General features: G+C 41.8%; 1 protein-coding gene across 16 annotated transcripts in view; it reads left to right on the top strand.

Annotated features, from left to right (window-relative positions):
• PHLDB2 (pleckstrin homology like domain family B member 2) overlaps positions 1-12,208 on the top strand; it is a 113,235-nt gene that overhangs the window by 97,994 nt on the left and 3,033 nt on the right. For all 16 annotated transcript variants that reach the window (XM_043538488.1, XM_043538495.1, XM_043538490.1 and 13 more), the window contains 4 exons: positions 5,371-5,461; positions 6,986-7,132; positions 8,464-8,683; positions 11,923-12,008. In XM_043538488.1, coding sequence (XP_043394423.1) covers positions 5,371-5,461; positions 6,986-7,132; positions 8,464-8,683; positions 11,923-12,008 — 544 coding nt within the window. The remainder of the gene's footprint in view (positions 1-5,370; positions 5,462-6,985; positions 7,133-8,463; positions 8,684-11,922; positions 12,009-12,208) is intronic.

The raw sequence follows: 12,208 nt of genomic DNA, 5'->3' as shown, positions 1-12,208 counted from the left end.
CCTTTCTTCTCTGACTATCCCATTGTGGTGATGGCACTTTGATTTCTGCCAAATCCCTGTTTGGGTAGTTTGGGAAAGCAATCCTGTCAATGAAATAGACCATTGTCACAGAATTAGAACTTCTTCTGAACATGAGGAAAGTTTTTTGGCTGCCATATTGTGTTTTGTCTAGCATCTGTTTCCTTGAGTATCCGCCCATTGCGCTCCTCTTTTATTGTGGCAGTGCTCTGGGAGTTTTTACTAATGTTATGGAGCAATTTGAGGAATAGTCTCCTTATATCTGTATTGTATTACCAACTTAAATGTAATGAAGAAGTTGGTTAATTGTTGGAAATAGATATTCAGGATCAATATTTGCTGCAGTCCTCTTGTTTTGTTTAGAGCAGCCAACTGTAATATAGAAGATAGATGTAGAGGCCTAACAGAAGTTTGTGTTTTCAAAGCAGGAAATGTTGATCCTGTGACAGAGTTTTCATTACGTGTTGTTGCACTAAGTTGCAAATATAATTTTAAACTTTTCTGTCTAATGTATATTGATGTAGGGAAGCAATGGCTGCTGGCCAGATTCTGATATCCTTACTCAGGCTGAGCAGCGCCTCAGTGATGCGGTTTGTACAGTACAATTCAGCTTGGTAATGGTATCTGAGTCTGGCTTTTTGCTATTATTGACTTATTGCACTGTGATTCTCATTAACACAGGCATCGTGCACCTAGGCTACCCACAGACAAGCTTGCAAATAGAAGCTTAAAGCTGGGATTTTCAAAGATGCCTAAAAGAGTTAGGTGGCTAACTCCTGTTGAATTTCACTGGGATTTGAGTATCTAATTCCTTCAGGTTCTTTTGGAAATCTCAGCCTAATTTCTAAATATGTTATTTACACACAAACACTCTCACACAAATGCATGCAGTACTTTTATGGATCACATGATTTCTCACTAGATAAAGTTAGTTTTGGTGGGTATTTGTTTATTTTTGTTGATCGCGCATAGCTGACAGATGTCTTCCTCTTCTTTGACAGATTCCAGGACCATTAGGCATATTGAATTACAGTGGTCTAATGGAATATTTTAAAATGATTGCCAGCCATGTCCCAGTGCTAGGGGAAAATTCAACATTGCTGTTTACTAAGTCACATACAACATAAAATATACAAAAGAGCTAGTTTAGGGATAAGGAGAGAGGTTAATTGATGGAATACCTGAAGTCCCACAGTTCTCAAAATACAACTGAAGTATAAATTTTGAAAGGTCGTTCATTAGCCTATAAAAATAAGAGGTACCACGAACCATTAGTAACTTCAGTTTTCCTGGTTGAAGTATCAGAGTGTAGAGCCTTGAGCTTTACAACCCTATCTGAACCCGACAGGACCCAACTACACGTGTTGGGATTGGGTCGGGTTGGACCTGAACATAACCAGATCTGAATTCAGGAGGATTGGGTCATCTCTGATTACCTCCTCTTGCCCCGGGGTAGCTGCATGCTCCACTCCTGCTGACCGCCACCATCTCGCTGCACTCTGTATATGCTACAGAGTGAATGTGCTGATGAGTTGCAGTGCCTCTCACTCGGCAGCATGCACAACACAGCAAGACAGCAGCTGATGATGCACCAACCTCAAGGGCCTAAGGTGGCTGGAGAAGGATCCCAGGCATGGGGCAGCCCCCATAAGGCCAAGCCCCAATATTTGGGGTGAAGTGTCAGGTTTGGGAGAGGTCAGTTCTGAAAACAACCCGACACTCTCGGGTCATGTTCAGGTTGGCTGTGCTTGGCTCAGATTCAGGTCTGGGTTGGGCTTTAAAATAAGTTCTAAAAAGATCTCTAATAGGGCTTACATTTTTAAGGGTCTTCAAAATCAGCAGGGACAAACAAAGTTAATTGCCTTGGATAGGGAATCATTGTAGAACAGGGAGCTGCTATGATCATGGTTACTCAGTCCGATGTGCAACAGTGCACTCCCACAGTGAGTTTAAAGTGTAGTCCAAGCATTTGTCTACTGCAGAGACTGAGCAAGGAAACCTTTACAGGGCAAGAAGGATAGTTATGTTCTATTGCACCAAAGCCTAGCACCATTTTGTTGTTGGTGCAGCGGTCAGGTGTCCCCACTATTTGCCAAGGTCTAGCTGTCACAATAAGAAATCTTTCTGCTGCACCTGCAGTGATAGTAGAAGCTATTTTTCTTCCCTAAATTGTCTTTTTAGGGGTCCCCAAAAGGGGTGATGGGTGCAATAGTCATCCTCTTACTATTTTGTTCACCATGTAGGCCTAATTTACAAAGCACCATTTTTGGTGTATTCATTTTGAATACCCTACTCCTCCTCTTACCACCCCACGACTGTGTTATCAGTAGACTCTCTCTGCTAAAATTAATTCAGCCTTTATGTCTCTTCTTTACATTCTTTCTTAAATCATTTTATATAACTGGGCATTGTGGAAATTCATGAATCTTTATCCACTTTCCACCAGTTAGGCATACAATTAAACTAGAACTGCTAGGACTCAATGATTACAATAGGGCTGTACGTGTGTGGGACTCACCCCTGTGGCACCTCCTGCTGGTGTCCTAGGAATTGGCTCTACTTCCAGCCTTGGAGCACCCTCTGCAGGCCGGTGTCCCGCTAACGCCGGTCCCGGTGCCCCTTGTACGCCAGGGTGCTGCCCCTGGCAGTAAGCCCTCACTTGCAGGGTCTCCCCTCCCCAGGGAACCCCCACCCCCTATCCCTACCTCACCTCAGTCGTAGGCTACTGCCAGTCACCAGCTAGCCCTCATGCCCTGGGGCAGACTGCAGTATAAGCCACTCATCACAGGCAAGTTTGGGTTTGGACCTGCTGCCTCTGTCTAACCTTGGGCTGTCCCCTGCAACCCCAGTGCCTGTTGGGCCTAATACTAGGCTGTAGCCTGGGGCTTTCCTGGCTGGAGCTCCCCAGCTCCTCAGGCCCTTCCCCAGCCCAGCTCCAATCTAGGTACTCTGCTTAGGTCCCTACATCCGGGTCCCTCCCTCTCAGAAGCCAGAGAGTGTCTCTTGAGCTTCAGCCCAGCAGCCCCTTTTTGGGGTCAGCTGAGTCTGTTTGGGGCGTGGCCATAGCTGAGGCTGCCTCCCAATGAGCCCAGCCGAAGGCTCCCAGCCCCGGCCCTCTCCAAGGGCTGGCTTGTTAACCCCCTTTGGGCCGGGAACAGGTGACCACCCCACTACAAGGGCCTTCAGCCTTTTTCTCCTTTCTTCAGTACTGAGATGTAAGTCTTTCAGAATATATGATTGTGTGTCCTGTCATTCAGTGTTTTTTTACTGATACTCCCTACTACCTGCTCTTTATTTTAATTTGGTAATTTCTGATACCAAGTTCAGTGATACAGTTCAGAGGTTACAGTTCACAAGGTAATTTCTGATTTAATTTAATTTGGTAATTTCTGATCACAAGTTCAGTGATACAGAAGACACTCAAAAAGAAAAGGAGTACTTGTGGCACCTTAGAGACAAACAAATTTATTTGAGCATAAGCTTTCGTGAGCTACAGCTCACTTCATCGGATGCATTCAGTGGGGAGATTTTATATACACAGAGAACATGAAACAATGGGTGTTACCATACACACTGTAACAAGAGTGATCAGGAAAGGTGAGCTATTACCAGCAGGAGAGCGGGGGGTAGGGGGGACCCTTTGTAGTGATAATCAAGGTGGGCCACTTCCAGCAGTTGACAAGAACATGTGAGGAACGGGCGGGGGGTGGGGGGGAAATAAACAAGGGGAAATAGTTTTACTTTGTGTAATGACACATCCACTCCCAGTCTTTATTCAAGCCTAAGTTAATTTTATCCAGTTTGCAAATTAATTCCAATTCAGCAGTCTCTCGTTGGAGTCTGTTTTTGAAGTTTTTTGTTGAAGAATTGCCACTTCTAGGTCTGCAACCGAGTGACCAAAGAGATTGAAGTATTCTCCGACTGGTTTTTGAATGTTATTATAATTGACGTCTGATTTGTGTCCATTTGTTCTTTTACATAGAGACTGTCCAGTTTGGCCAATGTACATGGCAGAGGGGCATTGCTGGCACATGATGGCATATATCACACTGATGGATGTGCCGGTGAACGAGCCTCTGATAGTGTGGCTGATGTGATTAGTGTCCCCTGAATAGATATGTGGACACAGTTGCCAATGGTCTTTGTTGCAAGGATAGGTTCCTGGGTTAGTGTTTTTGTTGTGTGGTGTATGGTTGCTGGTGAGTATTTGCTTCAGGTTGGGGGGCTGTCTGTAAGCAAGGACTGGCCTGTCTCCCAAGATCTGTGAGAGTGATGGGTCGTCCTTCAGGATAGGTTGTAGATCCTTGATGGTGTGCTGGAGAGGTTTTAGTTGGGGGCTGAAGGTGATGGCTAGTGGCGTTCTGTTATTTTCTTTGTTAGGCCTGTCCTGTAGTAGGTAACTTCTGGGTACTCTTCTGGCTCTGTCAATCTGTTTCTTCACTTCAGCAGGTGGGTATTGTAGTTGTAAGAACACTTGATAGAGATCTTGTAGATGTTTGTCTCTGTCTGAGGGGTTGGAGCGAATGCAGTTGTATCGTAGAGCTTGGCTGTAGACAATGGATCGTGTGGTGTGGTCTGGATGAAAGCTGGAGGCATGTAGGTAAGTATAGCGGTCAGTATGTTTCTGGTATAGGGTGGTTATTCTCCCCCCCCCCCCCCTTCCTCACACATTCTTGTCAACTGCTGGAAATGGCCCATCTTGATTATCACTACAAAAGGTTCCCAGCCCCCCCCCCTCCCCCCCCCCCCCCCCCCCCCGGGCTCTCCTGCTGGAATAGCTCACCTTTCCTGATCACTCTTGTTACAGTCTGAATGGTAACACCCATTGTTTCATGTTATCTGTGTATATAAAATCTCCCCACTGTATGCATCCGATGAAGTGAGCTGTAGCTCACAAAAGCTTTTGCTCAAATAAATTTGTTAGTCTCTAAGGTGCCACAAGTACTCCTTTTCTTTTTGCGGATACAGACTAACATGGCTGCTACTCTGAAAGAAGACACTCAGTTCATGGCCAGAGGGACTTCAATTTTACAATTAGATGGTTACTGGTGTCAATGCAGGGGAGAAGTAAATGAGTGCTATGTTTTGGGCTATGTGGCCTCTTTCGACCCACATGTTATAGGGATGGCAAACCACAGTGAACCCACAAACTCTAATGACTCTCAGATCTACATTTTTGGACAATTCTGGATGAGAGACTATATTTATTGAGAGTATACTATACTTAATATACTATTTGTATTTGGCCCTAAATTGGACTTGTAATTTTATAATAGAGTTGATAAAAATTTCCAGAGTTAGTTTGTAAAATATGGCTTCAGTCTTCAACTATATTTTTTTTAATGTATACAGTGCCAGCACTTCAAATGTTGCAAGAATAGAAGAGATGGAAAGACTTCTGAAACAAGCTCATGCTGAAAAGACACGACTGCTTGAATTCAGGGTAATCTAAAGATTTGTTTGACAGAGGTTAATAGATACTTTGTTCAGATAATACACATTTCATTTGGCCATTCCTAAATTGCAGTTGCCTAATACAGCACTGAAGTATTCGTTTTCCACTTTCCCCAACTTTGTCCCACTGGAATCCTGCCATTCCTGATACTCTGTGCATCAGCTACCATTTCTGTGGCTGAGGTGGACAGAAATCCTTTAAGAGCTAATCAACGTTGCTCCTTCATCTGCTAAAGGGATGGCTGATGAGTAGTACTTGCTTACAACCCCCATCTTTATGGGGCTGCTTAAAGTCTACTAGCCTAGGAGGCAAGAGACCAGCCCCTGTAACTGAACCAAAGTCTCTCAAATGGCACGGCACTAGTCTACTAGTATATGTATACCAGTCCCTATTGCTGGACTTCAGGTAATGATTTTAGATGGTTTAAAATAAAATCAGCCCTATTTTCAAATTTTAAAGTGACTCATGAGTGAAGAACAGGCTTTAGCTATGAAACAAAATAATACTGCACTTTAGAACTGACATTCGTGAATGTTAGTTATATTTGCTTACATTTAAATTGGGCACAAAAGATTTACAGCCCTATTTCAGTCTCTTAACGTTAACAAATACACTTAAATCCCAGTCAGCAAAATGTTTGATAAGAAGTAGTATTTCATTTCATATTACAGTGGCTAGGTTGTTCTGCATTCAGGAATATATTTTGACCCTCTTACAAGAAAATATTAATGGTTTAACAATGAGTTTCCTTCAGAATCAGTCAAATTAAAAGACTAGATGACACAGAGGGTCAATCCCTGATAAAGCTAGGATTGGCTATACTGACCTCAATTAGACCCTGTTCAAGCTGGTGGACAACTGTTTACACCCCAATTTGTAGGGGGGAATGGTGAGATTATATTATGTAGATGCAGCTTTAATGTGACTCAGTACTTTTGTATAAAAATATATTGTCTTCTAGCTTTCTATTTAATATGGCTCTGATCATTCCGGGATTGGAACCTGCTAGCGGTGTTTAAACACCAATCCTGTTACCATAGTGTTAGTGCACTTAACATGACATAATGTGCACATGGATTTTATTTATTTATTTTATTGTGAGAACTGTTTTGTAGCCTACTGGTGTGGTAGACGACCATGCTTTCTCTTCTCCATTGCTCCAGATAACAGACAGTGGTCCCTCTCATAAACTTCACTGTTGCCTTAGATCATACTCTATATAATGAACCAACGATACTTTACTATTTGCAGCATTCTAGGTTTTCTGATGTGATATGATTCCCAGACAACCCCCCCCAAACTATCCAGGTTTAGAAAAACCGTGCTTGTGACAACCTTGTTCAAATGTGATTCTGATTCCTGTTCCCAATCCACTTTGCATATGTTCTTGGCTCCCTGAGAGTTATAAAGGGGCTTGTAGGAGCTCTGGGTGGGATCAGGTTACTTTTAAGTTTATCAGGTATAGTTTTACATAGCCTATATCTGAAACTCCGTGTGCACTGTGGTATATAGGAACGGGAAATGGAAGCCAAAAAACGAGCCCTGGAAGAAGAAAAGCGTCGCAGAGAGCAACTAGAAAAAAGATTACAAGAAGAAACTAGCCAGCGGCAAAAATTAATTGAAAAGGAAGTCAAGATACGTGAGAGACAAAGAGCACAGGTGTGTTGACTATCTACCATCTACACACTGAAACAGCTATATAGCAAGCTTTTCACAGTGTTTAAGGGAAGGAGTTTCTGTAGGTAGCTGGTTGCTTGAGTGCCTGTTGAATTGATTATTTTAATATTTCTAAGATTTTGTCAGTGGTCTGTTAAGGGCCTAGGATAGGTGTCTTTTTAGTTATTTAAATCTAAATCAATAAATATTTAGGTATCTCTTCCCATTTATATTGGCATTGTAAATATACTGTATTAATCCTATAAGGTTTGTCACTGAATCCACTCATGGCCCAACTGTGCAGTCTTTATCACAACTCTGCTGAATAATGGACATTTCTGAGAGTACACGGTGACTTTTATATATGGGACATTTTGGATTGTGAGTTGTCCTCTTCCAAATATTTTGCTGAAAAGAACAGAAAAGAAGAATTTTATTTCCCCCTTTCCCTCCTATACACAGCCTCTTCAAACCAACTGAGTGACGAATATTTATTTTGCCAACATTATATGAAAGAAACAATAGTTCATATTTGGTGAATGGATCCCAAAGCAGAGACATTGGATTGACATGATGATATAACTGATCTTTCATGAGCAGTATATATATATATATATATATATATTTTCAATTATGAGTTTTTCTTCTGGTTACCCAGAAAGACCCAATTTTAGGATTCTGGGTTTTTCTTTTCAATGTTTCCTGACATTTAAACACCAAAAACAATGGAAGGAGCAGCATGTTCTGCAGAAACCAAAGCTACCCCAAGCTTGTTCAGTATAGTGATGTACAATTTCAGAGGGTGCCAAATATACACAATACAAAAGGCCACCACTGTATGTAGAAGGATGCAGTGATACTAAGTGTCTCAAAGCACTTGAAAAACATTTACGAGTTAGATGTATACCATTCCATTGCATAGATAGAGAAACTGAGGCACAGAGCTGTTAAGTGACTTGTCCAAGTTCACACAAACAGAGTTCTTCTTTTCCCAAAGCTGCCACAGACATTTTGACACACACGTCTGTGCTTTAACCCCCCAAAAAACTCTTCTGTGATTTGAACTCTGTTTCTTAATGGATGATTTTAAGAAACCTATGTTCTCTGCTGAAAATCTGTTGTTTTTTTTATGCCAGTATTCAACAGTTTACATAGGTACATATTGCAAAAATTTGTCTGTTCTCTTAAGAAAATCCAAGGCTGCAACTCACAAATTTAATCTTTGCTACCTTCATAATTTGAACATGGCTGCTACTTGTACTTTTTATCTGCTTACCACAAATAGAAAGAAAAAAGATGAAAGATTTATGGAGTATCTTTTTGCTCTGTGGTAGGCCCGCCCCTTGACTCGCTACTTGCCAATCAGAAAGGAAGACTTCGATCTACGAGGTCACATCGAAACAGCTGGTCACAACATAGAGACCTGTTACCACATCTCACTCACGGAGAAGACCTGTCGAGGCTTTCTGATTAAAATGGGAGGGAAAATTAAAACATGGAAAAAACGGTGGTTTGTTTTTGATAGAAGCAAGAGAACATTTTCTTATTATGCAGGTAGGTTGTATTTCTTCATCCAGGATTGAGTCCTTCTGTGGCAGTACCATTCTTATGTGCACCCATCCCAGCATTTGTCACGTAGACCCTATTGTTATGTTGTGTCATTTACACAATATTCTTTGTTATTCATTTTTATTTACTATTGTTGGTGTTGTGGAGGCGTTTCACGTCCTCAATCAGAAAAGGGCTCAATTATGCTGGGTGTTTCATTTACATACACACACATATACCACCCACCCACCCACAGTCTCTCTTTCCTTTCTCCTGTTCTGGAGAGTTTGCAATCTGAGATGAGACAGAAATGAGTGCAACAGACAAAGGGAGGGAAAAGGGCAGAGGAGGGTAACAACAATAAGATTGTCAGGTTCGTACTGTACAGCATGATGGTTTTGTGTTATTTAATTATTAAATAAATAAAAATCAGTGACAATTGACTTTGGTATAGCCTAGTCCTCACCGGTGGCCTGATTTCTGGTAGGCTTCACAGAAAAACTTGATTCGTGTTAACTTATTTAAAAAAAAATCAGATTAATTATTTGCCTTTGTAACCCACTTTCTTTAACGTAATATCTCATCATATTTTAACAATGTTCCTTGTGGTCTGGAGATGATGAAGATCATCATCATAATTTAATGATAAATGCGAACTAGATTCTTGCTTTTACTTGTCATACTCCTAAAGGCAGTTAAAACAGAGACCAACCAAACTTCTGTCATTTCTAGACTAAGGAAATCCAATAAATAAATTTCAGAAACAGCTACATCTAGATTATTACCATCTTTTAAGATAAAAATCACAGGCTTTATATTGCTTTATTACATAGTCTAGTTTTAAATAAAAATACTGGAAATATACAAACGGATGCAAATACAAAAAATCTGCAGTACTACTATACATATATGTGGCTTGTTGTTTGAATGTGAAAGTTGGGATGGACCCAGAAATATAATTAATATATAACTTCCATTGGTAAAAGAAATCAGGCAGTGGCTTACTCTAGGTGATAACCGTTACCAAGCAAAGGAACACATATATGATATAAAAACTGAACAGTTCCATTTCCTCACGTGACATTACATTAGAAGCAGGCAGAATGGAGCTGAATATTGGTAGTAGAGGAATATATTACAAATTACCCATTTTATGTTTTTGAAAAATTGGTACTTATAGTCACTAAATGTCCATAATATTTCAGCATAGTTTGCAATATTAGTTGTGGGAAAAATTAAACAGAAACATTCATTTTTACTGTTCTGCATATCTGGTTTGTTTATTAGCAAGGCCTTTAACAAATACTATAGTGCTCCCATCTGGTAGTGATTTTTAAAAGATAGTTACTTTAATAGTTACCAGTTTCAGTTTCGAGTTCAGCACAGCTGCTCTAATGTAGTGTCAATTATCAAAGAAAACTTTTCATAATGTCTCGGACTCAAGCCAACAAACAAAATTAAATGAAAACCTCATACCAGCTGAGTACAAATGCAGCTGTTGGTATGCATTAGAACAGAGGTGGGCAAAATACGGCCCGTGGGCCACATCCGGCTCGCAGGACCATCCTGCCCGGCCCCTGAGCTCCTGGCCCAGGAGGCTGTCCCCCCGTCCCCCGCAGCCACGCTGCTGCGCGGCGCAATGCTCTGGGCAGCGGGGCTGCAGAGCCCAGCCTGACCGGGTGCTCTGTGCTGCGCGGCTGCCTGTCCTGGTGCAGCCGCACTGCCAGCCACCAGTGCTTCAGGCAGCGTGTTACGGGACAGGGACCGGGGGCATGGATGGGGCCGGAGTCCGGGGGGGGGGCAGTCAGGAAAGAAAGGGGGGGGGGTTGGATGGGGCGGCGGGGGGCAGTTAGGGGCGGGGAGTCGGGGGTGGTCAGGGGACCGAGAGCAAGGGGGGTGGATGGGGCAGGGGTCCCCAGGGAGCCGTCAGGGAATAGGTGGGGGGGTTGGATGGGGCAGGAGTCCTGGGGAGGCCATCAGGGGGCAAGAAGTGGGGGGGGTCGGATAGGGGGCAGGGGCCGGGACATGCCTGGCTGTTTGGGGAGGCACCCCCTCCCCAACCGGCCCTCCATACAATTTCAGAAACCCGATGCGGTCCTCAGGCCAAAAACTTTGCCTGCCCCTGCATTAGAAACTGTCAGTGTGACTTTAACAATACAGCAAATCTCCAAGATAAGTACTGATGCTATAAATGTAGAGTACATGGCCTATAACTGAACATACAGGTATAATGTCCTTAGGATTGCAGGTGTATTGAGCAGAAAGAGAATTGACCCCGAAGCCTATAATGTAGCACAAAGACTAAAATGTACAAGTAGTTAGTTCTTGACCTGAAAATTATATAGAACTTTCTTGGTACAAAGACTAAGCATTGTCTAAGCACTAAACATTACATCATCAGATTAATATTTTGGTATGAATATTTCTTCCAAAACGATAAGAATGGTTACTCACGTCTAAAGTGAAATGCGAAATGCGCATATAGGGCCAGACTTTGGAGGGGCAGGGGAGATGAAAGCAGCCTACCCTCTTTGCAAGTAGAAACTGCAGGCACAAGTAATGGAACTTAGATGGTGAACATGTCTGCATAAATGACAGGAATCAATCCCAAACAGGAGGCCAGTTGGAGGGTGTGCAGAAAATTCAGTCCATAATCTTTTTCTCTTTAATGTCTCCTAATTAAAGCCATCCCTGAGTCAACTTCTCCTTGGTCTCTTAATGCCATCATTGCTCCAGTAGTATTATAAATATGCCAAAGACCCGCTTGCACCATTGTTGAGTAACAAGTTAAATTTTAGTTTGCAGCTTCTGAGAGTTTACCGTAACAGGAAAACTATTTTTTTTTTTTAAACAGTAAAAGACCTCACGCAATGTGGTTTTGAAGTAAAACTCTGGATCAAATTGTCTGCCAGATTTGGTCTTCACGGCAGCTTTGGGGGGGAGGAGGGGTGAAACGTCACTGTTAGCTTGCCAGTTTTCTTGTAATGTTTTAGCAACAATGATCTAATAAAAAAAAATTAAGGTGAACACTGCATTTAACTTTGTGTGCAATTTTACCTACTATAAATATGCTACCCAACTGAAAAGGCAGGCTGAAAATTCCATGGGGTATTTTGCAAACAAAAGTGCTAGCGTGCAGTCTTTGATTAATACAGTGGTGAACATGCAAATTCAATTAACCCTTCAACCCTTACGGTAGATTGTTTGTTTCAATTTTCAAAGCCCAGTTTCTCTCTCATTTGCAGACAAGCATGAAACTAAATTAAAAGGAGTAATATATTTCCAAGCCATTGAAGAAGTCTATTATGATCATCTAAAGAATGCATATAAGGTAAACATTATCATTTTTGTTATTTTTATTAATTATCCTATAATAGCATCCAAAATGTGGTAGATGTTGTACAGACATAGGAGGATAAAATTCATGTCTCAAAGAGCTAAAAAAACCAAACCCAAAATCCCTTACACACACACACAAGGCATGGAAAAGCATAGAACATATCAATGAATTGGCCAGGGCAATGACTGGCA

This window comes from Chelonia mydas, chromosome 1, assembly GCF_015237465.2.
Source record: "Chelonia mydas isolate rCheMyd1 chromosome 1, rCheMyd1.pri.v2, whole genome shotgun sequence".
NCBI classification, from domain to species: Eukaryota; Metazoa; Chordata; order Testudines; family Cheloniidae; genus Chelonia; species Chelonia mydas.
The sequence above is the reverse complement of the archived record's forward strand: the minus strand, read 5'-3'. Positions and strand labels throughout refer to the sequence as shown.